General features: G+C 42.2%; 2 protein-coding genes across 2 annotated transcripts; one reads left to right on the plus strand and one right to left on the minus strand.

The window, feature by feature from the left end:
- The first annotated feature begins 887 nt into the window (after window positions 1-887).
- Window positions 888-18,378, plus strand: rftn2 (raftlin family member 2). The gene is made up of 9 exons (XM_056431531.1): window positions 888-1,287; window positions 9,078-9,258; window positions 11,087-11,195; window positions 11,923-12,097; window positions 12,795-13,013; window positions 15,120-15,226; window positions 15,875-15,978; window positions 16,075-16,165; window positions 16,916-18,378. Exons 1-9 carry the CDS (start codon window positions 1,149-1,151, stop codon window positions 17,129-17,131), a joined length of 1,341 nt encoding a protein of 446 aa, XP_056287506.1. The 5' UTR covers window positions 888-1,148; the 3' UTR covers window positions 17,132-18,378.
- A 1,364-nt stretch (window positions 18,379-19,742) lies between these two features.
- mob4 (MOB family member 4, phocein) lies at window positions 19,743-26,535 on the minus strand. The gene is made up of 8 exons (XM_056431546.1): window positions 26,458-26,535; window positions 25,763-25,825; window positions 23,014-23,114; window positions 22,469-22,511; window positions 21,671-21,757; window positions 21,500-21,579; window positions 21,108-21,219; window positions 19,743-20,947 (listed from the first exon to the last, which is right to left on the minus strand). Exons 1-8 carry the CDS (start codon window positions 26,515-26,517, stop codon window positions 20,813-20,815), a joined length of 681 nt encoding a protein of 226 aa, XP_056287521.1. The 5' UTR covers window positions 26,518-26,535; the 3' UTR covers window positions 19,743-20,812.
- Window positions 26,536-27,500: the final 965 nt, after the last annotated feature.

Here is a 27,500-nt window from a genome sequence, read left to right on the forward strand (position 1 = left end):
GTGAGGGACAGAGGTCATAGGTCAGCAGTATTAAGGAGCGTGTGTGTGGGTGTGTGTGTGTGTGTGTGCAGGGGTCACTGGCTCAACCTCGCTGTTTCATGCCACATGGTCCGGATGTCGTTACAGGTTCATTGGATAACATGAGAACAGTCATAAAAAAAGAAAAGAAAACGAAGTAGCACTCAGAGTTTTAAGTTACAAAGACCACAAATGTAGGAAGTAAATCCTTTCACAGTCTAACGTAACCACGGCGATAAATGGTGATTTAATTACTCAGGTCAGCAAGGAGAAAAGGGGTCAGATGGCTGACAGCAGAAATATATAGGGATTGTAGCATTCAATAAAAAAATACTAATACTACATTGTAAAACGTTTTTTTTACAAAGTAGTATTAGTACTTTTAAAAGATATCATTACTTCCCCAACCGCAGAGTGTTTTTTACATTACATCACATGTCATTTAGCAGACGCTTTTATCCAAAGCGACTTACAATAAGTGCATTCAACCAGTATAAACTAAGAACAACAAGAATACAGAAAGTGACATTTCCTCAACATAGTCGAACTACAAAAGTACCATAATAAGAGCTATTTAAGTGCCACTGAAGTGCTAATCTGTGTTTTACTTTAAATTATTTGAAATAATTCTTTATTCAACAAATGTACATGTAAAATCTCAAAAATGTATAATAAGAAACTGCTAAATACATTTAAATACGTTCAAACGAAAATGCACCACCGGGTTGAATAAAAGTTGACTTCAGAGTTTTATTTTGAAATATTGACCGGAAGTTGTAAGATCCCTGCCGTCTTGATTGTGGAGGAAACTTTTTTTCCCCCAGCGAGAGAGCGGCTCCTCCTCTCCACGCTTCAGACCTGCGGCCACATCAGCGGGACACTTTCTCAAGACACAACCCGCTCCGTGAAAACACTCTCATCTCCGTTAACCGCCGGGGGTTTCCGTTCCTCCGGTTGTTTGAGCTTTTCGTTGTTTTACCCTGATTACCCGTGAGCAGTCGGACGGATTACCGGGGAGCACCGAGGAGGTGAGGATGGAGCGGTCCCGTTAAAAAGTTGCCACCAGCGCTCAAGAAAGAGAGAGAATCTCCCACGGCTCCTCCTCCGGTGCTCCCGCCGCCTCGGAGGCCATGGGCTGCGGCTTGCGGAAACTGGAAGACCCGGAGGACAGCAGCCCCGGGAAGATCTACTCCACCCTGAAGAGACCGCAGGTGGAGACCAAAACGGAGACGGCGTACGAGTACGTGCTGCTCGACTTCAGCCTGGAAGGTAAGAGGAGATAATCGATGATGCCACCACGACCAACATCCAATCAATACATCAATATGTGTATCCGTGCTTTATATTGATGCCAAGACATAACTACTCACCGGAAATAGAAGGGTTATTATATCTGGAAGAATTAGTTAATCAATTAAAGCGATTAGTCAATAGACAGTCAATTAACTGATTAATCAGTTAAGTCATTGATCGATTAAAGAAGGTCCTGTTTTAAGCTGCTATTGGTAAAAAAAGAAAGAAAGAACGATTATATTTAGACTGCTGATCAGACGACACAAATGCTTCAATGATTAGTTGATTAATCGACCAAAAGAAAATTAATCAGCAACTATTTTAAAACAATGAATGTCACAACAACAACAAATAGATGTTTTCTTCGCTCATGTTTTTAAATGTCTTTATTTTCATTCATTTAAATATGATATTATTATAATCTGAACTTTTTCTAAAATGTTATTCAACAGTAGAATCATTGATCAATATCTTGACTGACCGTGATGAGTAAATGTCTCTCATCGTGACCGTTGATTACTTTATTTCCAAAAAAATCTAAAACCCCTAACATCTCCGGCGTGTAGACGTTCTTTATATAATTAGAAGTTCAACATCTTTTGGTCGGACAAAGCGAGACATTTAAATACGTGAGCTTGAACTTTTCCACACTAATTGTTATAGAACAATCAATCAGGAAAAATACTTTGCATTTGTGACTCTTAGATTAGATCACTAATGTGATATAAATGGAGCTAAACACACTATAATTAATATGCAAACCCTTCAGTTGGTCCATTGTATAACTACTATGAGGATATTTAGTGTTTACCACTTTAAAAAGAGCCAAATGTGTCACCAGTTGTCAGATCTTTTGACGGAAACATTCCTCTATGTTTATGTGGCCTTGAAAAAGGGGCTCCTGAATACACCCCGGCTTATGCTAGTTTTTTTGGTACATAGTCATTTTATTACAGAGACCAGCATTTACCTGTTAATGTTTTTTAAATGTGACTCTTTTGCATTTTAAAGCCCTTTTAAACTAAAATGTGTTACAGCATGAAACTGTGAACTTCTAGCAACAGGGCGGTTGGTTCAGCGTATCTAGAAGTAGGTCACACAAGGTTTTTTCTGTCTTCTTCCCTTCACACACACACACACACACACACACACACACCTGCATGTGCTGGGCATGCATGTGTGATAATCTCAGATGGACGAGAGACATTTTATTTATTTATTTGGGATAATCCGCTCATCTGGTCCTCAGACCGTGACCTATTTAGAAGGGAATGGTGATTAAATTCTGAATGGGAGCCGGACGTGTAAAACAGCAGGTTGGCACGGTAACGAGTCACGGAGGAAAGTGCTGCTTTCCCAAATTGGGGGAAGGGAGGGCCGTTACATCACGACTTCAGGGTTGTCCGAACTCTCTGCCGGCGTGGATCCATTCCTATCTGCATCAGAGCCCATCGTGGAGGCTGACAATGTTTTTTTCATTTTTAATTTACGAATAATTTTGTCCATTAAGTGTCACGAACTAGCACCAAAAAAAAAGGGCGCCACAACCGTCGAGGTTGGTCAGATCAAATTCACCTGTATCTGCATCAGGGCACAAAATCAGCGTTTTTTTTCACTGTTTTCTTTTGGGAAGTGCTCTGATTCTTTGCGTCTGTCAACCGCAGGGAGTCATGGGTTATAAATACACAACTTCAGACGGTGTGTGTGTGTCATGAATCGTGTCTAGCTCCACTTTAAACATATAATATATAAATATATATATATTTGTTAAAGTCACCCGTCAACTTCACAAACTGATGTACAAATGAGTTAAACTGACAGAAAACCAGATGAAAACCCCCAAAAAGAACATTTGTGAAGTTTTTGGAGTCTACGTTTTTCGTCTTTTGTCACTTTTCCCCCATTAAGCTGACGTATAACTGTATAAGCATCTTGCTGACCGCGCGTCCAACTTTATAAGTCGGTGTTGTTGGGAAACGACCTTCAGTGTGTGAGTTGTTTCCAGCTGTATCCTGAGCCTGTCACGCTCGACTAATTTACCACGTTCTGATCAAACCGGTGCTCACCGGCCCAATTTTGGTCACTTCCATCCAGGGGCGGTCCTCGCACATTTGGCGCTCTAGGCGAGCTTCACTCGTGGCCCCCCCCCCCCCCCCCAAATAAAATAAATTAAAAACGATTTTGCATGAAAACGGAATTGCAACTTTCAAACACTATTTTGCCCTGCAAGACTGAATTTCTTTCAAATAAACAGAACAACGATCGCAACAATGAACAAACATTAAATAAAGAACAAAATCCCTGAGAAAATGTCACGTCTGTGCTGAACGACGCTCCGGCCACGCCCCCCCCGATCAACGGTGCACATTCACTCCCTCGTCGCCTGCAAATAATGTTTTTTTTGTTTTCTGTTTTGTTGATGGCTGGCAAACAACAATCTTACCCTAATGTTAGATTTATTTTTTAAATGTCAAAATATTGGTTGGAGATATAGAGGGGGGCGCAAAAAAAAACTGCCCAGCAAAAAAAATAAAAAATTCTTGTTTTTAAATTACAGGTTATGGAAGGACAGAAAAGAGAAATCCAACTCTAAATGCATTTCTACCACGTGAGTTAATGGTATAAAAAAATACGGTTCAGTCTTCATGTTCAGCCGGTGTTCCTGGCTCTGCTTGATCGTTGCTGACTTAAAAATGTGTGAGCGTGCGTCTCTCGGAGTGTGAAGCCTCCGCGATTGGCTCGGCTGAAGATAAAAACCGGCGCGATTCCAATCTGTAGTAGTCGTGTGACGGCTGGCGTCCTCACAGGCGTCTTTTTTGCAAGACTTTAAACTGTTTGATGTTAATCGCCTTCCCCCTTTTTTATGGTTTGGTTCAAAGTGAAAATTGGCCATTATCCGTGTCTTGGTTTGCCAAAAATAAAGATGAAAAAACTACAAAATGTGTGTTTTCGTGGCATACAACCAGACCGTACCCTCACCCCAAGGGAGGCGCTGCAGGGTTTCTTTTCCTTTCCTCCACGACGGAGAGGACATCTGATCTGCTCCCAAATTCACTCGAGCAAGAACGGTGCAAACGGGAAAACTATTTGAAAAATGCTGTTAAAGATGCAATAATTATTCAAAATGATATATGAGATTTGTTTCCCCTCCAGTGGTGTAGACTGAGCGTGGGGAAATGTCTCGAATGCCACGGCTTCTTGTTGACACAGCACTGTGGGTTGAAAACTGTTCATTTTAGCGAGACACATTTCAGCCAGATCGGTTGTCAGTCGGAGGCCGATTTGATGGCCGATTGATCTCCTGAGCGATCAATTATCTGGCCGTCCAGTTGGCAGCTGTTAAAAGATCCGTTATAACCGTAGACTGGGTGTGAAAAGTGGACGTGGTCGTGAACTGCGGTTCTGAAATCTCGTGTGTTTTCGGCCAATTCGATTTTGGTGGTCGGTAGGGCTGCAACTAACGATTATTTTGATAATCGATTAATCTGTTGATTATTTGTTCGATTAATCGATTAATCGGATAAAAAAATAAAAGAACTGTAATTTTCAACCCTTTATTCAAAACAGGGTTCATACGGTCATCTAAAACCTGGAAAAGTCATGGAATTTTTATCGAGGGCGGTAATAATCGCGCGACACAACGAATCGACAATGAAATTCGTTGCCAACTATTTCAATAATCGATTTTTATCGATTTTATCGATTCGTTGTTGCAGCCCTCGCGGTCGGCATCTTGGTTGTTTGCAACCAGTGAATGGAAGTGACCGTATTTGGACCGGAAGACGCCGTGGAAGAGACACCGTATACGGCTCTGGTAGCACCCTGTCAATCACAAGTTAGCCCCGCCCATAAGCCACTCTAAGGAGTTCTCAATGGACAACAAGTTACTAAATGAACATCACGCTGTATTGAAGAAGACTTGAAACTAGAGAATGAGACTATAAACTGTTTACAATGTTTACTGAGAGAATACGTCAAGAGTAGGCGACCCCTGGTGGTCAGTAGAGAGAATGAAGAAGCCGAGGCTGCATCACTGTAGTATAATATAACACACACACACACACACACACACTCGCAGCATCCTTCTCTGGCCTCGCTTCTCTCCTTGAAACGATGAAGCGTTTCTGGGACACACCCAGAGCTACTGTCACAACGCTCCGTTTTATCTGCCTCATCTCACACACACACACATACACACATACGTATATATACCATCATCATCATTGTATTTCCTGTTGATTCACCCGGTTGCAGGGCAGCTTGGCCTGGATTCCGTCCCCTCACACACACACACACACACACACACACACACCCCTTGACTGAGAGGAGGCTGGACGTGTCGACCTGGAGCCGGAGGCAGCACATCAAAGCAGCTGATGGCGGACACTTCCCTGAGCTCATTACCGACGGCTGCATGTGAGGGCCAGAAATAATGCGGCCTCTGAAAGTCTTTATGTATCGCTCTTGATCTCTTTGTTTCTATTGTGCTCATTCCTTCCCTGAATCCGTATCGAGGCGGTGAAACGGTGACGCTGAGCGCGCCGACGTCGGCTTGTTGACATCAGAGCGTTCTCACAGAGCTGCTTGTTTTCTCCGTCTCGTGTTGCTCTCGTTTATTTGCCCCTTGTTGTCAGGCTGCTTTCTCCTTTTCACACCTTCCCTCCCATTCACACACGGGCTCATAAAAGCCATCTCGTAACTGCTGTCTGGCTCCTTCCTCCTTCCCTCCTTCGCCTCCTATTCTCTCAGCTCTGTCGCCCCCTTCTCTGTGCCCTCAGTTGTTGCCCAACTTAAGACCCCATCTCCCCCCCAACCCACCTGTCATGCCAGCTTTCACCTACCCCCCCCCCCCCCCTTTATTTTCACCCTCTTTGCTAGTTCTCAGTTCTTCCTCTCCGCCTCTTCATTTTTTTCTCCCACACATCACTAAACAGAGGCCTCAGTGTGCAGGTTGAGATATATATATATATATATATATATATATATATGATATATATGAGAGAGAGAGAGAGAGAGATTTTTCTTCTTCAGTGAGACCCTCCAGACGTTGCCGGTGATCCACATTTGACTCGAGCGGCTCCGTTTCATCCTCCCAAAGGAAGACAAAAAAGTCGCCCCAAACAGTTGAGCGAAAGCGCTGACTTTGTCATTTACGCGCCCGTGTTAAAACTACATTCAAGTGTCTCGGAGTGGGATTTTAAACCCACAGGAATGCACGGAGGCTGTGGTTCCACCGAGGTTCCGGCGGTCTTGAGTCTCATAATGGAGCCGGTCAGACGGACCTTAGGGATCTCTCCGCTGTGGACCGGTCGTTCCCAATCTCTGGGGTGTTTGCCCGTGAGAATGTGGGGGGTTGCCGTGAGGAATGCTCTCACACACACAACTTGAAATGTGTTAAATGGTGTGTGTGTGTGTGTGTGTGTTCATGGGGCACAGAGCCAAGCCCCTCTGTGAACAGCCACTCTTTGTGGACACAGGAAGTATGGTGATGGTCACAGGGATTTCCAGCCAGGATTTTTTTTGAAGGAACCGCAACACAGAAGTACCAGCGCCTCGCAACTGACCGTGCACTCTTCGCCCCTCGGAAGCTGGAGAAGGAAATGGATAACGTGTGAACCCGAAATGAGGGACGGGCAAAGTAGATGACACAACTTGTGATCTTTTGAAAAAGCATTGGGAGAATGTGTGCGTCCCTCAAGTCTGCAAACCTCTCCAAGGGTGTTCATTCATTCCACAAAGTTGGAATATGCATGTAGCTCTGCTTCAGTATTAACAGTGACGGACAAAATATACAAAAATCAAAATTCAGCAAAAGAAGAAAGTGGCTGACCGAAAGGGTCGAGGCTGAAGCTATCAAGCTTATAAGTACCCTAACCTATAATTTCACGAAAAAACTTAATTCAGAGAACCATATACATATACCTATATATACATATACACATGTACATACATATTCACACACACATATATACATATACACACACACATACATAAATTCACATACATACACATACACACACATACAGTAACTAGAATGGGCACTCGGTAGAGTGCATACCTTTGCATATCACAAGATTGGGCATTGAATTATGAACATTTTGGCATTAGTTGCATGCCAATTGGACAAAAATGTATCGTGCTATGGTAAAAAAAGAGTTTGACCTTTCCATGACCTTGACCTTTGACCCGATTGATCCCAAAATCTAATCAAATGGTCCCCGGATAATAACCAATCATCCCACCAAATTTCATGCGATTAAAGAACATTTTGACCTGCTCGTGACCTTTGACCTTGATCTTTGACCCGATCAATCCCAAAATCTAATCAAATGGTCCCCGGATAATAAACAATCATCCCACCAAATTTCATGCGATTCGGTTCAATACTTTTTGAGTTTTGCGAATAACACGCATACAAATAAATAAATAAATAAATACACGGCGATGAAAACATAACCTTCCGGCATTTTCAATGCGAAGGTAATAAATGTAATATGTATAAATATTACATTTTGAAAGGAACCTAATTCAATATTCAGAGTATCAACATAGCAGCAAAGTATTTGCTTTGTGAATATCTCGTGGACTCCTGTCGACCTGAGCAGAGAATGAAAGAGAAAAAGTACAGATGCAATACATGAGGAAAAAAAACGGTGCATTTTTCACAATTTTCTTCAATTTTATCAACTAATAATTTGACTTAATAGATACTTTGTTTCACTTCAATCTAAATTTCAGAAGTCTTGCGAGACAGTTTATCGACTAAACACTAATTCAGAGCATATTGGATAATGAAAAAAGGCCAAATGTCTCCCAGCAGCACGAGCACATTACTGTAGTTCCTCTTGTGCCAGTCCCATGCATAAGTTGAGTGTATTTATAGAACCTTTCCGTAAGAGCGTGGCGGGTTTCCCTCGACGCGTTGGTGGTTAGAGTTTTTATGGCCGTCATCAGTCTTTGAAGCGATCTGACTCAGCTGCATATTAAAGCTCTCAGACACCGTCATATTCATAATAACGCTCGATGAAAAGCCGGTGACATGTCGGACAGTTTCTCACGCCACAGGGTTTTAATTTGCCAGATGGAAGTACGTCAAATAAGTGGTTTCGTCTGTGACAACTGCCGAAAAATATGACCGTGTGTGTGCGTGTGCGTGTGCGTGTGCGTGTGCGCGTGTGCGTGCGTTCGTGTCTCTGGTAGCAACAGTGGAAAAGTGATGTTTAAGTAATTACACAGGAAGGAAAAGAAAACTTCCCCAGACCGTGTGCATGATTTTGGATGCTGGACGGTTTCCTACGTTCACATGGATGCAGATGGAGATGCTGCAGTAGCTTTCTCTGTGGAGGCTCGCGTTGTATTGGGAATAAAGTCACTTGTCTGGTGAATTTGTGTCAACAAATTGAAGTTCCATCCATCCCATCAAATTTTTTTTTACTGCTTTTCTTTCGTCACATAATTCTAGTCGTCAACCGGATATCTTTGTGTTTGAACTGATGAAATAATGGGGAGGCTGCAAATAGGACGGAGCATTAACAGTCTGCTGCAAAAGGGCAATGAACTGCATCGTGCCACCAGCTAATCTGCACTTTTTTAGCAAAATTCCCAAGCCAACTGTTGAAATAAAGAAACGCAAAACTTTTTTTGGGATGAATTACTTTGGCGTTTAGAACATGAGGGCATTTTCAGCTTCGTCCACATTCGGGGGCGGGGGAGTAACGCATTTGACTGAACCGTCTCCTCCCGATTGTGTCTCTCTGTTTCTGCAGGAAGTCGTCCTACGGTGCAATATGTGGCGTCCCTGTCCGAGCTGCCCCAGGCCCTGCAGCCCTACTACACACAAGGCTACGTCCTGACCGCCCTGCACCCCATCATCCTGTCGGTGGGTCGGTCCCGCTCACTCCCCTTCAGCCTGCTCTACCGAGCCATCCTGGCCCGTCCCAGATCCAGGTACTTAAATCCTCTTTTAGGCTTTAAACTTAATGTTCTATATGTATTTCTTGCCCCTTGGAAAAAAATATTTTACGTTGAAGGATTTGTTTATTTTCATGATTTTACGTCTACGCACTTATTTACCAGTTTATCAATTTCTTTTAAATATTGGATACTTTCACCTTTTTGAGATATCCAAAAAAATGCTAGAATGAGTAAAATATTGCCTCTAAAATCCTCAAAGTTAAATCTTTGATACTTTTCACCTCTTAACCCTCCTGTTACCTTAGGGTCAATTTGACCCCATTCAATGTTTAATGTCGGTGTTCTTTCAGGTCAATTTGACCCCAGGCTGTTTTTCACTGTGTCAAACATATAAGAAATATCAACTTTTTTGTATATTTAAAGGGCTATTTAGGTAGTCAACAAACAAACATAAAGTACCTCACACTTAAACTTGGGAAACAATATTAATTCTAATAATTTTCTGGAGGTTTTAATTGCTGGGGTCAAATTGACCCCAAGGGTAAAATATGTCAGTAAATATAAAGGTAACAGGAGGGTTAAACATTGAATGGGGTCAAATTGACCCTAAGGTAACAGGAGGGTTAAACATTGAATGGGGTCAAATAGACCCTAAGGTAACAGGAGGGTTAAGGGCAGTACAATCCATCGAATATAATATGCATTGGCTACATTAGCATCGAAGGCAGGCTGAATGGTAGTGGACCCATTACGGACCCCTGTGGGACCCCATTTCTGATGGTAATAGTCTGACTTCTCCCTGAAAGATAGACATGGGTTATCTTGACCCAAAGGATGCTGTAATCCAGTAGGATTGACGGTATTAACCGAGCGCGAGAGGTGAATTGTACATGGATGCGTCTCCTCTTCCTCTGTGACCACATGTTCACCTCCTTACCGTCTAGTCAAAAGATGAATGATGTATGAAACCCGCTGCATATTTAATGTGGAGCCCCGGTAGGCGGTCAGACTGGCGTGCCTAGGGGAGACGATGTTTTGGTGTGATTTATGTCTACCATGATTTCTATTGGGTAGAAATCCGCCCAACAACAGGGTTCCCACAGCAGCCAATGGAGGTGAAGTATCTCTGATCTCCGCGGTTTGATTGGTTGTCAGACTGTAACTATGATGAGGATTCCTATTTCATAATATGGCAGTGGAGGTAAATTAATAATGTTAATGATGGTGTTTGCAATAGTATATTATACGCAGTAGTGAAGAGTAACGAAGGACATTTACTCAACTTCTGTACCTGTATGTTACTTAATCCTATTAGTCCAGTACATCTACGAGGAAATTATTGTACTTTTTTACTTTACTACAGATTAATATTGAATAAGTGTGATGAATTCATCAAATACAAGACAGTTCTGTATATTAAACTATCAAACCGTATTTAAAGTAATTCAATGTGCTCCACTTCCACCAGCTGTAACAAGACACTGCTCATACGTTAAAGCATCCTAATAATATTCCAATAACATAACAAGAGTTATTCCTACGTTTAATTCGACTTATTTTGCATAGAAGTCACTTATATGTTGAAAATGCAGGATGTCGTGTTTTAAACCCTTCAAAGTGTTCGTCTTGTTTTAATTGCCCAGACGGTCGGTCGCCGCCTCCCGCTGAGCCCACAGATGATTCATGTGTTTGAGTCCGCAGCCCGGTGCCGATAACAAGCGAACTATGACCTCTGAACCCCTCCAGATGGACTCGAATCAAGAGGATCCCCCACAGGCCCGAGCGGCCTTCACGTCCGACTCGCTCGTCTCGCCTCCCGCCTCATTGATGCGTTTTCCTCCCGTCTTGTGTGTGTCGTCAGGAAGCAGATGGCGTCCATGTGTCACAGCGTGCCGCTGTTGAAGGTGGAGGAGTGGCCGTTACCCGGAGAGGCGCTGACGGGCGACACGGTCCGAGCGCTCATCGACCGGGTCAGCGAGATTCACCGCATTTCAAACGTTACTCCGGTGCAGCGGTTCCCAACCTGAGGGGTCGGCTGCCCTCCTCCAAGGGGGTCCCATGATGAATCAGAGGGGTCTCACGTACTTCAAATAAGTGAACTACTTGATGCTTTGCCCTTTTCAAGCCCTTTAAATTATGTAGGAAGTGCAATTGGGATAAATACACGTTTAATGAATCCAAAAAAAGGTTCTGGAACAAAAATAAATGTCAAAATATTGAATTTTTAATTTTATTCAAAACTCTTGTGATGCTTAAAGGGAGCTTCAAATAAGTGAAAAATTTCATACTTTCACCTTTTGTAGGGCTCTTTTAATCCTTTTAAAGATGTGAAAAATGTGATATTTACAGCAATATATATACTTTAACATTGTCAGGACTTTAAACACTAAATCATTTCCACTTTAACGTCTCCTTAAACGAGCAAAATACAGGAAACGTTCCCGCCTTAAAAAATACTTAAAAACGTGATACGATTTTAATATTTGGATACTTTACAATGGAAATAATTTCTTCGTTCCGAAGAATAGATGAACTGAATATTTGTTGTAACCAAGGTGATTTTAATCATTGCGCAATAAATTCAGTTGCTTTCAGTTGCTTTCATCACTTCTTGTGTGCTGATGATAATAATAAAGTCTCCGGCCTGGTTTTCCTGTGTCGTTGTCTGACTCTGGGTTGTTTATTTCTGCCCGACAGGTGAACAGCAGCGCCCGGGGGGGCGTTCGATTCGTTGGCTCGGTCCTCCAGCAGGTGAGCGGGATCACCAACGGCAGGGTGCACAGTCCCAAGAGGGGCTGCCGCTCCCCTCCACGCACCCCTCCTGGTACTCCGCCCGGAGACCGAGAGCTGGAGGAAAACACCTACAGTCCTGGTGAGACTCGCTGTGGATGGAGTCTGTGTTAGTAATTAGTTTTCTAATAACCAGTAATCGGCAGTGGGAGACGCACGCAGCAATTACACTTACGTAAAAAGTAGCAACTAGAACGGGCACTCGGTAGAGCGCATACCTTCGCCGCAGCCATGACCTTTTCATGACCTTGACCTTGACATTTGACCCGATCGATCCCAAAATCTAATCAAATGGTCCCCGGATAATAACCAATCCTCCCACCAAATTTCATGCGATTCGGTTTAATACTTTTTGAGTTATGCGAATAACACGCATACAAATAAATAAATAAATACACAGCGATCAAAACATAACCTTCCGCATTCTCAGGATGCGAAGGTAATAACACTTTTGAGTTATTAAGTATGAGCATAACAATTTATTCAAAGTCAAAGTAAAGGATGAATTAAAGTACTTGTGCCGAATGTCCCATTTCAGAATTATATATTTATTATAATAGTGGATTTGATGTGTTTATCACTTTAATGTTGCAGTTCGTGAAGGTGAAGCGAGGTTCAACTATTTTGTATACTGTCGTAATATATCGTGGTATATTTATTTACTTACTTTTAATTTTAAATCTGCGACAATAACTAATGTCAAATAAATGCAGTGGGGTAAAAAGTGCACCATCTGGCTCTAAAACACAACCTAACATAAATAAATGCATTCCTTCCAGACTTGAGGTTGCTGGTCTTCTTCCACTCCTGGCCTCCGGGCTGCGCTCCTCTGGACTCACTGGCCTGTCAGTACCATCAGGGGGCGCTCTCCATGCGCGTTTCCAGGAAGGGCCAGGTGGTCAGCTCCCTGGAAGCTGATTGGCTGGAGCTGACCACCGCCTACTACCGCAAAGGCTGGTCGTTGGTGGACTCCTTCGTCTACTGGGACACGCCCAAAGGTGGGTTTGATGTTTCTGACCTGGAGGGAGAAGGACATCACTACAGTCTAATAATACTCCTGTTATAGGTAGAAGTAGAATGACTACAGTCTAATAATACTCCTGTTACAGGTAGAAGGACTACAGTCTAATAATACTCCTGTTACAGGTAGAAGGACTACAATCTAATAATACTCCTGTTACAGGTAGAAGGACTACAATCTAATAATACTCCTGTTACAGGTAGAAGGACTACAATCTAATAATACTCCTGTTACAGGTAGAAGGACTACAATCTAATAATACTCCTGTTACAGGTAGAAGGACTACAATCTAATAATACTCCTGTTACAGGTAGAAGTAGAAGGACTACAATCTAATAATACTCCTGTTACAGGTAGAAGTAGAAGGACTACAATCTAATAATACTCGTTACAGGTAGAAGTAGGACTACAGTCTAATAATACTCCTGTTATAGGTAGAAGTAGAATGACTACAGTCTAATAATACTCCTGTTACAGGTAGAAGGACTACAGTCTAATAATACTCCTGTTACAGGTAGAAGGACTACAATCTAATAATACTCCTGTTACAGGTAGAAGTAGAAGGACTACAATATAATAATACTCCTGTTACAGGTAGAAGGACTACAATCTAATAATACTCCTGTTACAGGTAGAAGGAGTACAGTCTAATAATACTCCTGTTACAGGTAGAAGGACTACAGTCTAATAATACTCCTGTTACAGGTAGAAGGACTACAATCTAATAATACTCCTGTTACAGGTAGAAGTAGAAGGACTACAGTCTAATAATACTCCTGTTACAGGTAGAAGTAGAAGGACTACAGTCTAATAATACTCCTGTTACAGGTAGAAGGACTACAGTCTAATAATACTCCTGTTACAGGTAGAAGGACTACAGTCTAATAATACTCCTGTTACAGGTAGAAGGACTACAGTCTAATAATACTCCTGTTACAGGTAGAAGGACTACAGTCTAATAATACTCCTGTTACAGGTAGAAGGACTACAATCTAATAATACTCCTGTTACAGGTAGAAGGACTACAATCTAATAATACTCCTGTTACAGGTAGAAGGACTACAGTCTAATAATACTCCTGTTACAGGTAGAAGGACTACAATCTCATAATACTCCTGTTACAGGTAGAAGGACTACAGTCTAATAATACTCCTGTTACAGGTAGAAGGACTACAGTCTAATAATACTCCTGTTACAGGTAGAAGGACTACAGTCTAATAATACTCCTGTTACAGGTAGAAGGACTACAGTCTAATAATACTCCTGTTACAGAATTCAAATGTTCTTTCAGTAAAAGTATTATCAGCAACACTTCTCCTTTTCAACGTGTTTTAAATCACTAATGGATACTTTTAATAATAATTAATAAATACTTTGTATACTGTTGGGTACATTTATTTTTCTTGGCTGGAAATGGAAGAAGTGTCCTAAAGTGTAGTACTTGTGTAAAAGTACTGGGTTCCATTCCAACCAGCAGTGTGGACGTACTGGGATCATTCTGACGTGATGCGATATAAAACAGACGTTGTTTGGATTTCAGTGTATTTCTTTGTTTTTATTTCAGCATTTTAAATCTAAAAAGGAGGCAATAACTGCCGTTTCTTCTTCTAGCTCTACTTTTCCCAGTGTTCTCATAAAACAGTGATTTACACACACGCAGACTCAGTCACTTCCTGTTTTGGCTACCCCTCCTCCTCCGCTCTCTCCTCCTGCGTCTATATTTGGAGCCGTCTCCCCGACCCCGGCGACCTCACTTCCTGTTCCTCTGCGGAGTGGCAGACATCATCCGTAAACCTCTGAGGCCGGAAATATAAATGGGCTATAAAACACACACTCACACTCTTGGCACTCTCACACAGGCAGCAGCAAGAACTCCACACACACACACACACACACACATTCTAACCTATTTCTAATAACTGGGTCATTATCAACCCATTTACATTCCTCTGCGGTCTTTCAGCACGAAAAAGATTTGCAGTCTAACAGTCTTATAAAAGTGGGTCCTCTCTCTCTCTCTATATATATATATATATATGATGATAAAAACATGGCATTATAAACGTGTGTGTGTGTGTTTCAGGTGAGCCGGTGCCCAGGTCACTGGAGGGGTTGTTCGTGTACGAGGAGAGAAGCACCTCTCCTCCCGCCAACGACACCATCGTCGTAGAGCAGTGGACCGTCATCGAGGTGTGTGTGTGTGTGTGTGTGTGTGTGTGTCAAAAGCAATCTGATTTTGGGCAATTGAAAACAGATAGACATGTACAAGCCAGGGAGCTGTTGAGGTCAATGTTAAGGGGAGATGACGCCATTGTTAAAAAAACAAACGCAGGAAATCAAAGTAGCATACCTGCTCTATGGTCTATTTAACTCTAGTTGGACTGTAAATTACTAAATAAACATCACGCTGTATCGAAGAAGACTTGGAACTAGAGGTTGAGACCATAAACTCATGTTTACAATGTTTACTGAGGGAATAAATCAAGAAAGGAGAAGTAGAGTGATTTTCTATAGACTTCTACACAACCGGAGGAGTCGCCCCCTGGTGGTCAGTCGAGAGAATGCAGCTTTGACGCACTTCAGCATCGGCTTCACTTATCGGACCCGTCTGACGGGTCGTCTCCATCCAAATGAACGAGAGAGCATCCTCCTGACACACAGAGCTGACTCGGCTTCTTTTTGGTTGAGGGAACTAACCCCTGAAATGTTCCTTTTTTAAATACTGACAAAAACCAGGAGAGGTACATATCTGTAATCCTAGCTGGACCCTGGCATATGTCCCTCCTGCAACAGCTGACCGCTCTGTAATACGCATGCATGTATTGTGTCTCCGCTCAGGGCGCCAATGTGAAGACGGACTACGGGCCTCTCCTTCACACTCTGGCCGAGTTTGGTTGGCTGCTCACGTGCGTGCTGCCCACTCCCATCATCCGCCATGACAGGTAGATATCACAGCAGCTCCGTGTCCTCCGGCGCTCGGAGCCGCCTCGGCTGACCGACGCCTCGGCTGACCGACGCCTCGGTGTTTGCATTTGCAGCGACGGGAATCTGGCCACCAAGCAGGTGGTGTTTCTCCAGCGGCCGGTCAGAAGCCAGGCGGCGTCGGGGGTTCACCACCCGAGCAACCAGGTAGGAGGAGGAGGAGGAGGATAAGAACATATTGACTTAATTTGTTTATTTTGATTTATTCTTAATGTATAATAATTGTACACTGAACTACCTGTAACAAAAAAATATTAGTCCGAATTTACACATTATTAATTATTACTATTTTTGGGGTATTTGTGTAAAACGAGGCCATTATTTATTCAATTAATGGAGAGACTGACTGTAAAAAGCTATTTACGTGGCTACACTGCCCCCTAGTGGACGGAGGTGGGCGTGTCCTTCCTTTTCGATTTATCTTCTTTAAACTGGGACATTTTTGGAAACTTCACCTCTTTGGGCTACAGGGCTACACTTTAATATAGTATTTAATACAAGCTAAACATGAGGATAATTTATTGGCGACGTGCAAAACGCAATATTCAACAAGGTGAAACAAACATTTGAAATTATTTACAAGCTTTTAAAATGAAAGAAAAGCACATGCATTGTTTTAGATTTCTAGAATAGTGACGTTTTTGCTTTTTTATATTTTTGTCTAATGATGAAACAAAACTATTACAAATACGTGATGCACATAAACAACGTGAACCTGTGAGAATAGACACGTACAATGTAAGATACAGTGATAACTGTGTCATAAACACACCTGTTTTTTTTTAAAGCCCGGAGATGATTCCACCTATCTATAAATAGATATCTGTCGTGATGCTCTTTATTCCTCGTGCTTCATTGTAAAGTCAGGCAGTAACCCCCGTCTCTGTGTCCGTCCAGGCGTCATCGCTGCCCGGCGACGTGTCCAGCCGCTCCGTGAGTCGTGCGGTCAGCCGCCCCGTCCCTCCGGAGGGGGAGGGGGAGGGGCCGTCTCCGACCGCCGGCGGCATCGGGGGATTCCCGGTGTTCGGGGGCGGGTACCCCAGCGCCCTGTCCCACCTGGAGGAGGGCGGCTTCGAGCAGGAAGAGGGCAAAGCGGAGGTCACCTGCATGTGAGCGGCTCGGTGGAGGATTTGAGACGCCGTTGGATTCCTGAAGGAACGACCCACCTGAACGGGGGGGGGGGGGGGGGGGGCAGCAGACTTGTTCGTGACCCCCTTCCTTTTCTTAACGGAGACTTTTAATGGAGAAGAACTCAGCACTTTTTAAAGAAAAGAAAGAAAATGTTTTGAATGAAGCCATAATGAGGTATTATTTAGACAGACGTCTACACTTTCACACCGACTTGTTGGGGGTCAATCTTTTTTTAAAGGTCAGTTCAGGTGCTCATGGGAAATCACAACACTGTAAAGCACAAGTTTTCTGCACGACTCCGGTGGTAAAAAAAAAAATCGTTATTTTTGAACACGGCTCACGCATTTTTAATGTCCAGTGGTCTCGTCTCTGATAGGCTGAGGCCGGACGTGAACGTTTATCAGGGAGTTTTCCCCCCCCTGTGTACTTTGGTACAGACGAGTTCTGCCTGAGATTGTACATATAAGTGTTTCTGAGGGTTCTGGTGCTATTGGGAAGCTGGTCAGTGGTGTAACTGGTCTGGAAAAGGTTGTTAAACAGCCACAGTGTGCTTTACTTTCTTCATACGGTACTGGCAACGCACCCGTTTCTCTCTGGAATGGATGAAGCTCTTCAGAGATGTTTTAATGCAACAATTATATTTAAATGTTTTTTTAAAAGGGGATCTCAACCGATGTTATAAAGTCCGTGTCCAGGTTTTTAAGGAAGTACTACTGCAGATATGAGAAAAAAAGATTGTATAAAAGAGTCTGTACTTAAGAAGTAAGAGGGCAATTAGTTTACCAGACGTCTGTAGCGCATCTCTGCTGCGGGCGCCAACTGTCGAGTTGCATTGTGGGTAATGAAGGTGCCAGGTTTAGAGAGTTTGTGGAATAAAAAGACATCTAAATGATTTTTAAATTCATTTTGTTAAACGGTCCACTGCGACGTCAAAGTGTTAATCGGTAGTCTTATCACAATAAAAGGGATGTTTATTATGACAACGCTTTTGTAAATATTAGATGTTAATTGAGCATATTTGGGTTTCAACTAATTGTGGTGCATGTTTGGGGAATGGAGATGATCAAGTATAATTTTAGGTGATTCATACATGTTTTAAATGTATTTTCCTCCACAAACATACTATTGAGGTTTTTACTAAATATCAGTATTAATATTCCAGCCCTTTCCCTTTCTGGAGACGTGTACATTTTGCTTCCTTTATTTTATTAAAACACTTTCTTCCCGTGGTTTGAGAGTCCCGTCTCATTAACCCTCCTGTTATGTTCGTTTCTTACATACAGCCGTGATGTTCCCGGGTCAATTTGACCCGGTTAATGTTGAATCATCCAAAAGTGGTCAGAAACCAAAAAAATTCTAAAAACTAGTTTGTACCTCATCACCAACAACATTACTAACAATTAAATCAGTTTTTAGTGGAATTGAGTTATTTACCCCTCCATAGATCAGAGTTCAATCAGGAGCACTCACTCGTTTTAATGAAAAATACATGTTCAAACAATTTTTTAGGTACATTGAAAACATCTAAATCTAAATTGCATTAGTCTACCATAACATGTATTTTCTCCTAAATTTTATTTGCATTTTGTAAGTTTTTTTTCCATGGGGTGATGTAGATAAATAGAGATGAGACACCTGTGCTGTTCAGGGTCATAATGACCCGCCCACTAAAAATCAAGCCAAATGAGTCATAAAGGATTTGTATTGAAAGTAAATGTTAGTTATGTTTATTTTTAGTGTTAAGATGCATAAATTATATGATAAAAGATGACCAAAGGCCAGCACACAGTCATCCTCTTGGTGCAGTCGTATGTATCTGCAGAGTGTAATGTAGTGTGTGTCTCTCCCAGTCAGACAGTATATTAGAAGTACTATACTACATATTTATTAGTTGAGACATGAAAGAAACCCTCACATTAGTGTCCCATGTCCAATAAAGGTGTATTTAGGGGGAAAGTTAGGAGATGATAAACATGGTTTAGTCTGTAAAGTGTGCTTCTCATGTAGGGTGATGGGCACACAGCAGGATAGAGATGGTTTCCATAACAACCACCTGATTCTTTTGTTTGAAGTTTTAAATGTGTACAACTTTATATATGGGGTTGTGAACGGGGTGTGTTTGTGTGTGTTGGTGTCTGTGCACGCTGTGTGTGTTGGTGTGTGTGTGTGTGTTGGTGTCTGTGCGCACATGTGTTAGTGTGTGTGTTGGTGTGTGTGTGTTGAAACTTGGTGGGAGGGAGTAAGAAAGACTGCCCTACATTTACAAAGAAAGAAATAGTCTAAACGTGACCCTTTTGGTGACTTTTAGCCTTCACTTTCACAGCCGGGTCAAATTGACCTGGGAACATCATCTCTGTTATATAAACCTGCAGGGGGGGGTTGCAAATACATGATATTTTTGTAGTTTTTTTTTTTACGTTGATTACACTAAATAAGGTAAGCAGAAGAAGTTTTATACAGAAAAAGAACTTAGAAGTATTTTTCCTAGATTTTCAAACGGGTCAATTTGACCCGCAACATAACAGGAGGGTTAACTCCTTCAGTGTTTCTCATTTTCACCAGAAACAAAATAAATTACAATTTCCACACAACCGCCTGAATAGGTCTTATTTATTAACAGACATCATGAAAATGTCGACGGTAACAAAATGTTAGTCCATTTAAAAGAAAAAAAATGTAAGAAAAAAGTGGGTTTGGATTGACAAGACCACAAAATAACTTAATGAGGGAGGGGGGGGGGGGTCAAGGGAGGTTGTGCTCCGACACCTAAATGTAGCCGACATTTCCTCCTTTCCTTGCGTTTTTACTCGTCAAAATGTGTTTGAGAAAACTGTCCGAGAGCAGCTCAGTCCCATGAAGTCGTGTTTCTACTAAGGAAAGCGGGAGAAAGTCCGGCTCATTGTACACAGTATTAAAACGGGGGGGGGGGGGGACACACACGCCACAAAGCAGGATCAGAGTTGGCCAACAAGCCTTCCTAAAATACTCTGAAACTCCGTCTCGGGAGGAGAAGGAATACCCGACTGCTAGCACACTTACAAAACTAAGAGATTACGTTTGTCTCTGCTCACTACCACACAAGCCACACACACACCTACATCCGTCTTAATAGCATTAGTGAGTCGGCGGCTACTCTAGTGATCCACTTCGTGAGACAACCCTTCCCCCAAAAACAGGCTGGTCGGCAACAAGCGAATAGAGGGAGAGAGAGAACAGAAGCAGACACAAAAAAAAAGTGAGGCGCCATCAGAAAATATGGTGGATTAATAGTTGGGTGGGGGTGGATATATGTACAGAGCGGGAGGGGAAGAGATGCTGTCGGCTTGTGCCTTTGTCAACAATACAGGTTACCGTGATTACATTTTGCAAATCCAGCTGCTAAAAGATTTTTTTTTAAAGGTGTCTTCTTCCCCTCCCCAGCGGAATTATCAGTGGAAATAGGATAGAAAAGGGAAAGAACTCGTGCCCTGCAGGCCGAACTCTGCTCCCGCTATTCGTTACCCCGTACCTCCTTTGAGATAGACACAGTTGACAAGGGTGGAGGCACACGGACAGTGGTACTAGACATGAGCCTCAATACACCGTAGTGTGTGTGTATATAAATGTGTGTGCGTGTGTGTTTACATGTGTCTCCCCTTGTGGCGGCGGCGGCGGCTCGGGTCGCTAGGCCTCGCTCTCGCCGGCTGACGAGGTGTTCTGCACCTCCTCCTCCAGGATGGGCACGATCAGGTTGTCCTTGGACATCAGGTTGTATTTCATGACGAAGCGCGTGAACCGGTGACACAGGAACGTCTCGTTCTGAGCACAGAGACGCGCAACATCGCGGTCATTAAAGTGGGAATTTAGAAAATCAATTCCATGTAAAAAATAATAATAATCCAGACGAGACACCGAAATAAAAGCTTTAAAAAAAAATTTTTTGTTTTAGAACAGTCGGTGTATTTCCAGTGAAACCTACCTCATACTTGTCGAATATCTGGCGGTGGTGGAAGTAGGCGTGAGAGAATATCCTATAGATGCGACGACAGACGGAGCCCAGCTTTGCCACGGATGACTCCTTGATGCTCACCCTACGGGAGACGAACGGGGGGGGGGGGGGGGGGGGGTGAGTGAACTGAAATCTACTGAATGCGAGGAGCCAGTCACGCCATGACGGCGCTAGAAGGCGTCAGTATGCGTCATTAAACTAAAGTGGTAAAACAGTCGCGTCCAAAACACAGATTTAGAATCGGGGAGACGAGCACACCGACGTCCTCTCAGGCCGTCTTCGCGGATTTTGTGTTCACACTTTGTTTCCGTTATAATAAAAAAGAAAAAATTTAAAACGGCTATTACAGGAAGATGACCGACCTGCTGGGGAAGTATTTGTTGCTATTGAGAAGACAGGCAGCTCCGTCCAGCGTGTGCCTGGTGTAATCGATGGCGGGGCACTGAGGACGCAGCGGCACAAAACACAGGCGTTAAGAGGGGAGGAAGAACATCCGAACGCACACAGTTAATGGGCTTTGGGTCTGGACTCGCCTCTTTGGGCGTCTTGTGGGCGGCACAGAGAAAGATCCACTGCTCTGTGGCCGTCATCTGGGTGCAGGTGTCTGGATGGCACTCGCTCTGAAATAACGAGCGTTCTTTTAGAAACACTCCCGAGACGGTCGGACCGACCCGTCCTTTCATAACGGGGACACCTCGACATCTCGGACCACAGCCGTGTGATTCAATGCACGACGACAACAGCCGCCGTAATGACGCTGTACACAGATTATTCCACTAATCGAACGCCAGACTCCTAAAGTATGGAGAGCTCATTTAGCTGCTCCACTAAAGAAAAAAAAAACAGGTAAATCAACCGCTTGTGTGCGTGTTTCTTCAAAAACGTGCAACTAACTAAACGACATCTTATTCAGAGGTTTGCGTTTGGTCTTGACACAAGACAGGGTTCTTACACATTTTGACCAATGGATTTCCAGGACTTTTCACCAAATTTCCATGACTGAACTGAAATCTCGGTATAAACATGACCAATTTAGAAAATGTTGCGTATTGAGAGCGTACGCCGGCTTATATTTTGAGCGTCTTTCTTTAAAAAAACACATTATTTAAAACTCGGCGTAAATGAACATGTGATTATAACAAATTTCCATGACTTTTCCAAAACTTTTATGAATTTAGTTTTTTTCATGACTTTTCCAGGCCTTGAAATGACCATTTTAAAATTCCATGACTTTTCCAGGTTTTCCCTGACCGTACGAACCCTGCAAGATGATGACAAATCCTTCGATCTAAGCATCCTCAGATCATCGAGAGTGTATTTATATCACTTACCTGCAGTTTTACGGCTAGTCCATTGAGCTCCAGACAGAACTGCCTACATAAAAGGACAGACCGAGAGCACAGTGAGAATAAATCAGAAATTATATATTTCAGCTTCACAACCAGGTATTTGTTTTAGAACACTTAGAAAATCAGATGTTACGGGGTTACAGGTTAGTGGAGGTCATGATTCATCAAGTAGTTTTAGAAATCACCTAATAATAAATTAAAACTCATATTCCTTCATTGAGTTAGTGGAGAATTTATACTTTTCTATTATTTTGTATGCTTGTTACAGATTTGTGGTGTTCTTAATAATTTCCGTATAAATAACAGAAAGGGGTCCGCTGGATTATGACAGGCTTGTAATTTAAGGATGGGACTGAACTTTAGGAGTCTGTATTTGTCATCTTGTTCCTTTCTTTGCCGTTGTTTGCACTGTTTAATCTGGTTGTGTTGAATTGTGCAACATTAATAAAGAAAGTGATGAAAAATAAATATAGCCACACCCCGTGTGGACTCAGCCGAGAGCGCAAGAACGCGCGGTTTCAACATACCTGAGGTGCTCGTACTTCCACACCCCTTCGTCCTGCCCCTCCGGAGGCTCCAGGATTTTGTCGATATTTGAGCAATCTGATCTGATGTTCTGCTGGATGTACTGAAACAGAGACGCCAAACAACAAATTTCAATCACGAGAACGGGCACTCGGTAGAGCGCATACCTTCGCACCTTTTCATGACCTTGACCCGATCGATTCCAAAATCAAATGGTCCCCGGATAAAAACCAATCATCCCACCAAATTTCATGCGATTTGGTTTAATACTTTTTAAGTTATGTGAATAACACGCATACACTACCGTTCAAAAGTTTGGGGTCACTTAGAAATGTCTTTTTTTTTTTTTCAAAAGTTTTTTCAATAAAGATAAATAAAATCAAAAATAATACAAAATACACATTGTTAATGTGGTAAATGACTATTCTAGGTGGAAACGTCTGGTTTCTAATGAAATATCTCCATAGGTGTATAGAGCCCATTTCCATCAACTATCACTCCAGTGTTCTAATGGTACATTGTGTTTGCTAATCGCCTTAGAAGACTAATGTCTGATTAGAAAACCCTTGTGCAATTATGTTAGCACAGCTGAAAACAGTTATGCTGGTGATATAAGCTATACAACTGGCCTTCCTTTGAGCTTGAAAAACAAAATGAATACTTCAAATATTAATCATTATTTCTAACCTTGTCAATGTCTTGACTATATTTTATATTCATTTGATAAATAAAAGTGTGATTTTTCATGGAAGACACAAAATTGTCTGGGTGACCCCAAACTTTTGAACGGTAGTGTACAAACAAATAAATAAAATAAATAAAGAATGCGAAGGTAATCACTCACCCACAGCAACATGATCTCTATCACCTTTACAGAAACATAATACACCAGCAATCCACAATGTCTGTGTTCCCTGTAGGGTGCCAGGGCGTTGGTGGGAAACTAAAATAAAGCTTCCGTTTTAAATTTAAAACATTATCCCATGAAGGCTTCATGACTAAATGGGATTTCCTGGGGTCTCGTGTATAAAACAGCGTGGAAGCGCCACACGAAATGTCTGCGGACGAACAAAAGAAGGAAACTCCCATACGGGTAATATCATAAGTCTGGCTTCAACTCGCCACCGGTGTCAACGATTTCCCCGTATCTCCAAAACCAGGGTTCTTACACATTTTGACCAATAGATTTCCATGACTTTAAACCAAATGTCCATGACCATGCTTCCTTCACACGTCTCGTTAACGCCTCCTCTCCCGTGTTAAACACGTCTGATGTGTTGCCGCCACACAGAGGAGCCAACATGGTAGAATATCCAGACCGCTTCCCGAGCGACTGCTGCTGCGGCCGGCGAACCTTCCAGTTAAGGTGCGTTCACTTGCAACGTGAAAAAAAAAAAAATGTGCGTCGCCGGTATGAGAGCGTATGCCGGCTTCTATTTTGAGCGTCTTTTTCAAAAACATATTAATTTTTTTAAACTGGGCATAAATGAACATGTGGATATAACACATTTCCATGACTTTTCCCAAACTTTTGGGATTTAAGTTTTTTCCGGGACTTTTTCCAGGCCTGGAAATGACCATTTTTAAAATTACAGGACTTTTCCAGGTTTTCCATGACCGTACGAACCCTGCGAAACATTCGGATGCGTGGGTCAGAGTTTCCGTTCAGGTTTAAGTTTGTTTTTAGAGATCGCAACTTTTGCGTGGCGAGCGGCATACGCCCTACTTTGTGCATGCTTAACAGTTATAAATGAGACTCCCAGTGTCCGTTAAAAGATTGTTCATCAACAGTCCTCGAAAAACATAAAGTTCAGCTGAGGCTACTACGACTCCACCCTCTTCCCATTAGCTTGCACACATGGTTTCCCCATAGATAAGATCCAGAGTTGAATCCTTCTCAAATCAGTGGCCATCTTCCAGAGTGTAAAATTCGACCTGTTTGGTTCCCTGAACTTTGTTTCCTTCCTGAGCAATAAAAACTCAATCTGACCCATATTTTTACCGAAAGACAACCGTGGACGTGTTGCTTACATTAGAATAGCTTTATGAGGGGATCAATTCATGGCAAGTTTAGACAGGAAGGATTTGCTACAGCTCCCATGCCTCATACTCTGTGTACATACGTGAATGTTGTGTTAAGAGACCTACAAAAATGTGTTAAAGTTCTACCAGCTAGGAAATCATAAGCTCATCACTAAAGACCGTTTATACTTAGATATTAACCCTCCTGTTACCTTCACATGTACTAACATCTTTTACCCTCGGGGTCAATTTGACCCCAGCAATTAAAACTTCCAGAAAATTATTAGAATTAATATTGTTTCCCAAGTTTAAATGTGAGGTACTATATGTAGTTTGTTGACTAAATAGCCCTTTAAATAAATAAAAAGGTTGATATTTCTTATATGTTTTACACAGTGAAAAACAGCCTGGGGGTCAAATTGACCCCAAAGAACACCGATGCATACAAGTTGTGTACAGGACAGTGAAAACATATCATCATGTGAATGTTATGTTTTCACAGTTGTCCCCAATAAATTAGGAAAAGTCACGAAATATGAAACATAAAATAATTATGTCAATCATTTTTTTTAGAGACGTTAAACATTGAATGGGGTCAATTTGACCCCAAAGGTAACAAGAGGGAACAAACCCCGGATTAGAATACATATTGTAGTAAAAGGACAGTTAGACAGACTTATTGATCAATCAGAGGATAGAGTACACACACACACACACACACACACGCACCTGTTGAACAGCCAGGGTGCTGTCCATCTCCTCGAACGACTCATCCTGCCAGTTGTAGAAATCCTAAACATGGAAGGAGGATCATGTTAGACCACACTCTGTGGACAAAGCTGGAATTGTAACATAAACAATGTCGACTTAACTCGCATATCTGACATTATAGCATTTGATCCACGCACATAAACTCACGTGACCTAGATTGACATTTGTTTACAGCTCTGCAGTGAGAAACCCACGGTCTAAATGAGCAGTAACTAGTTAAACTCCACGTTATTCCACAGACACGGAAGCTAAACCTGACGTTAGAAAACGTCGCTCTGGGGTGCGACTGCTTCCTGGAGCGCACACGGCTCCGAGAGCGTTTCACTCCGGGGTGCGAGCTAACTGCGAGAGATATAGTGAGAACTTCATTCACACCAAGTGGCCCGTCTGGTTATTCAAGCTACATTAATCATCACAAAGAGGCTCCGCAATACAGCGCAATACGCCATTTAAAACAGACATTTGCTCCAGGAACTAGACGGGTACAAGAAGAAGCTAGCTGGCCGTTTCCAGTTCAGGCCTTTTCCTGCAATGTCGCCTCACGAAAAACAAGAGCGGTAAAAACAACACGACTCAGGTGAGCCGGCATCGCGGGGGGTCGCGTTGCGGGGTTTGCGGGGACGTCGGAGCGTCCCTGCTGGGTGAAAACGCACCTTTGCCTTGGTTCCAGGCCGATTCCTCCTGAGAACTGCAGTACCCTCCGCCATGACCATCGCGACAGAATACCCGGATGTTCGTCAGCCGCTGCGTTGTAGTACGTGAACCTGAAGGTTTATATTTTAAGATAGGAGGGGGTGAGTTTAAATACACATTTACTACTGCTGGTTTCAAGTAACCAAGGCTATCTTTACTTCATGACATATACTCATTATTATTATTATTATTATTATTATTATTATTATTATTATTATTATTATTATTATTAAATAGATAGTTGGTGACCCGGATTGCATCCTTAAACAGTGCATACATATTTTATCTTTACGTTTCTTGAGGTACACAATTCAACCAGTACATGAGAGACAAGATGAGGGTGTGTTTGAGAATAATAATTAAAAATAGAGGAGACATAGCGCTGAAGGTAATTACCTTCAGCGCTATGTCTCCTCTATTTTTAAAGATTAATTTTTAAAGATTAGTAGCCTACTGTTTGTTGGTTTGTATCTGGCCTCTATCAAGACAGAGGTTCAAGTTGGTTCAACAGTAATAATAATAGAAATATGAAAAATATATTTCAAAAAACACTGTAGGCCTACAGTGTGTTTTTTGTACAGTGTTTTTTTAAATATATTTTTCATATTTCTATTATTATTACTGTTACTATTATTATTATTATAGTGTGTTTGTTTTTTACCTCTGTTGACTCTGAGAACCCTGCAAAAAAAATTCCGATGTGTCTGGACTGCTGGTCTAGGCACAGATGGCAAATAAAAAACCTTGAACCTTGAGTTGGTCTTTTTCATTAATTGTCAAGTTTCAGAATTGTGATTGTGTTTAATATGTACAGGATCACCAACAGTAACAGTGTTGTTACCACTAGAGAAATCAGAAATGTAAAAGCAAGATCCCTCTCCTCTAAGATTGAAGCAGAGAGTGATCCAGAAAGGAGTCAGACAGGTAAGCTTTCCTATTTCTTTGAGTATATGAAATCTCCCAAATTAGTAAAATACATAACTCTGCTTCAGTTAAATTCATG

This window comes from Pseudoliparis swirei, chromosome 2 (assembly GCF_029220125.1).
Source record: "Pseudoliparis swirei isolate HS2019 ecotype Mariana Trench chromosome 2, NWPU_hadal_v1, whole genome shotgun sequence".
In the NCBI taxonomy this organism is placed as follows: Eukaryota; Metazoa; Chordata; class Actinopteri; order Perciformes; family Liparidae; genus Pseudoliparis; species Pseudoliparis swirei.

Coding starts and splice junctions, on each gene's coding strand:
- rftn2 (XM_056431531.1), top strand. CDS start 1,149: ATGGGCTGCGGCTTGCGGAAACTGGAAGACCCGGAGGACAGCAGCCCC. Junction 9,259..11,086: donor CTGGCCCGTCCCAGATCCAG/GTACTTAAATCC, acceptor GTGTGTCGTCAG/GAAGCAGATGGCGTCCATGT. Junction 11,196..11,922: donor TCCGAGCGCTCATCGACCGG/GTCAGCGAGATT, acceptor TCTGCCCGACAG/GTGAACAGCAGCGCCCGGGG.
- mob4 (XM_056431546.1), bottom strand. CDS start 26,517: ATGGTCATGGCGGAGGGTACTGCAGTTCTCAGGAGGAATCGGCCTGGA. Junction 25,826..26,457: donor GGCCTGGAACCAAGGCAAAG/GTGCGTTTTCAC, acceptor TTCCATGTTTAG/GATTTCTACAACTGGCAGGA. Junction 20,948..21,107: donor AGATATTCGACAAGTATGAG/GTAGGTTTCACT, acceptor CTCTGTGCTCAG/AACGAGACGTTCCTGTGTCA.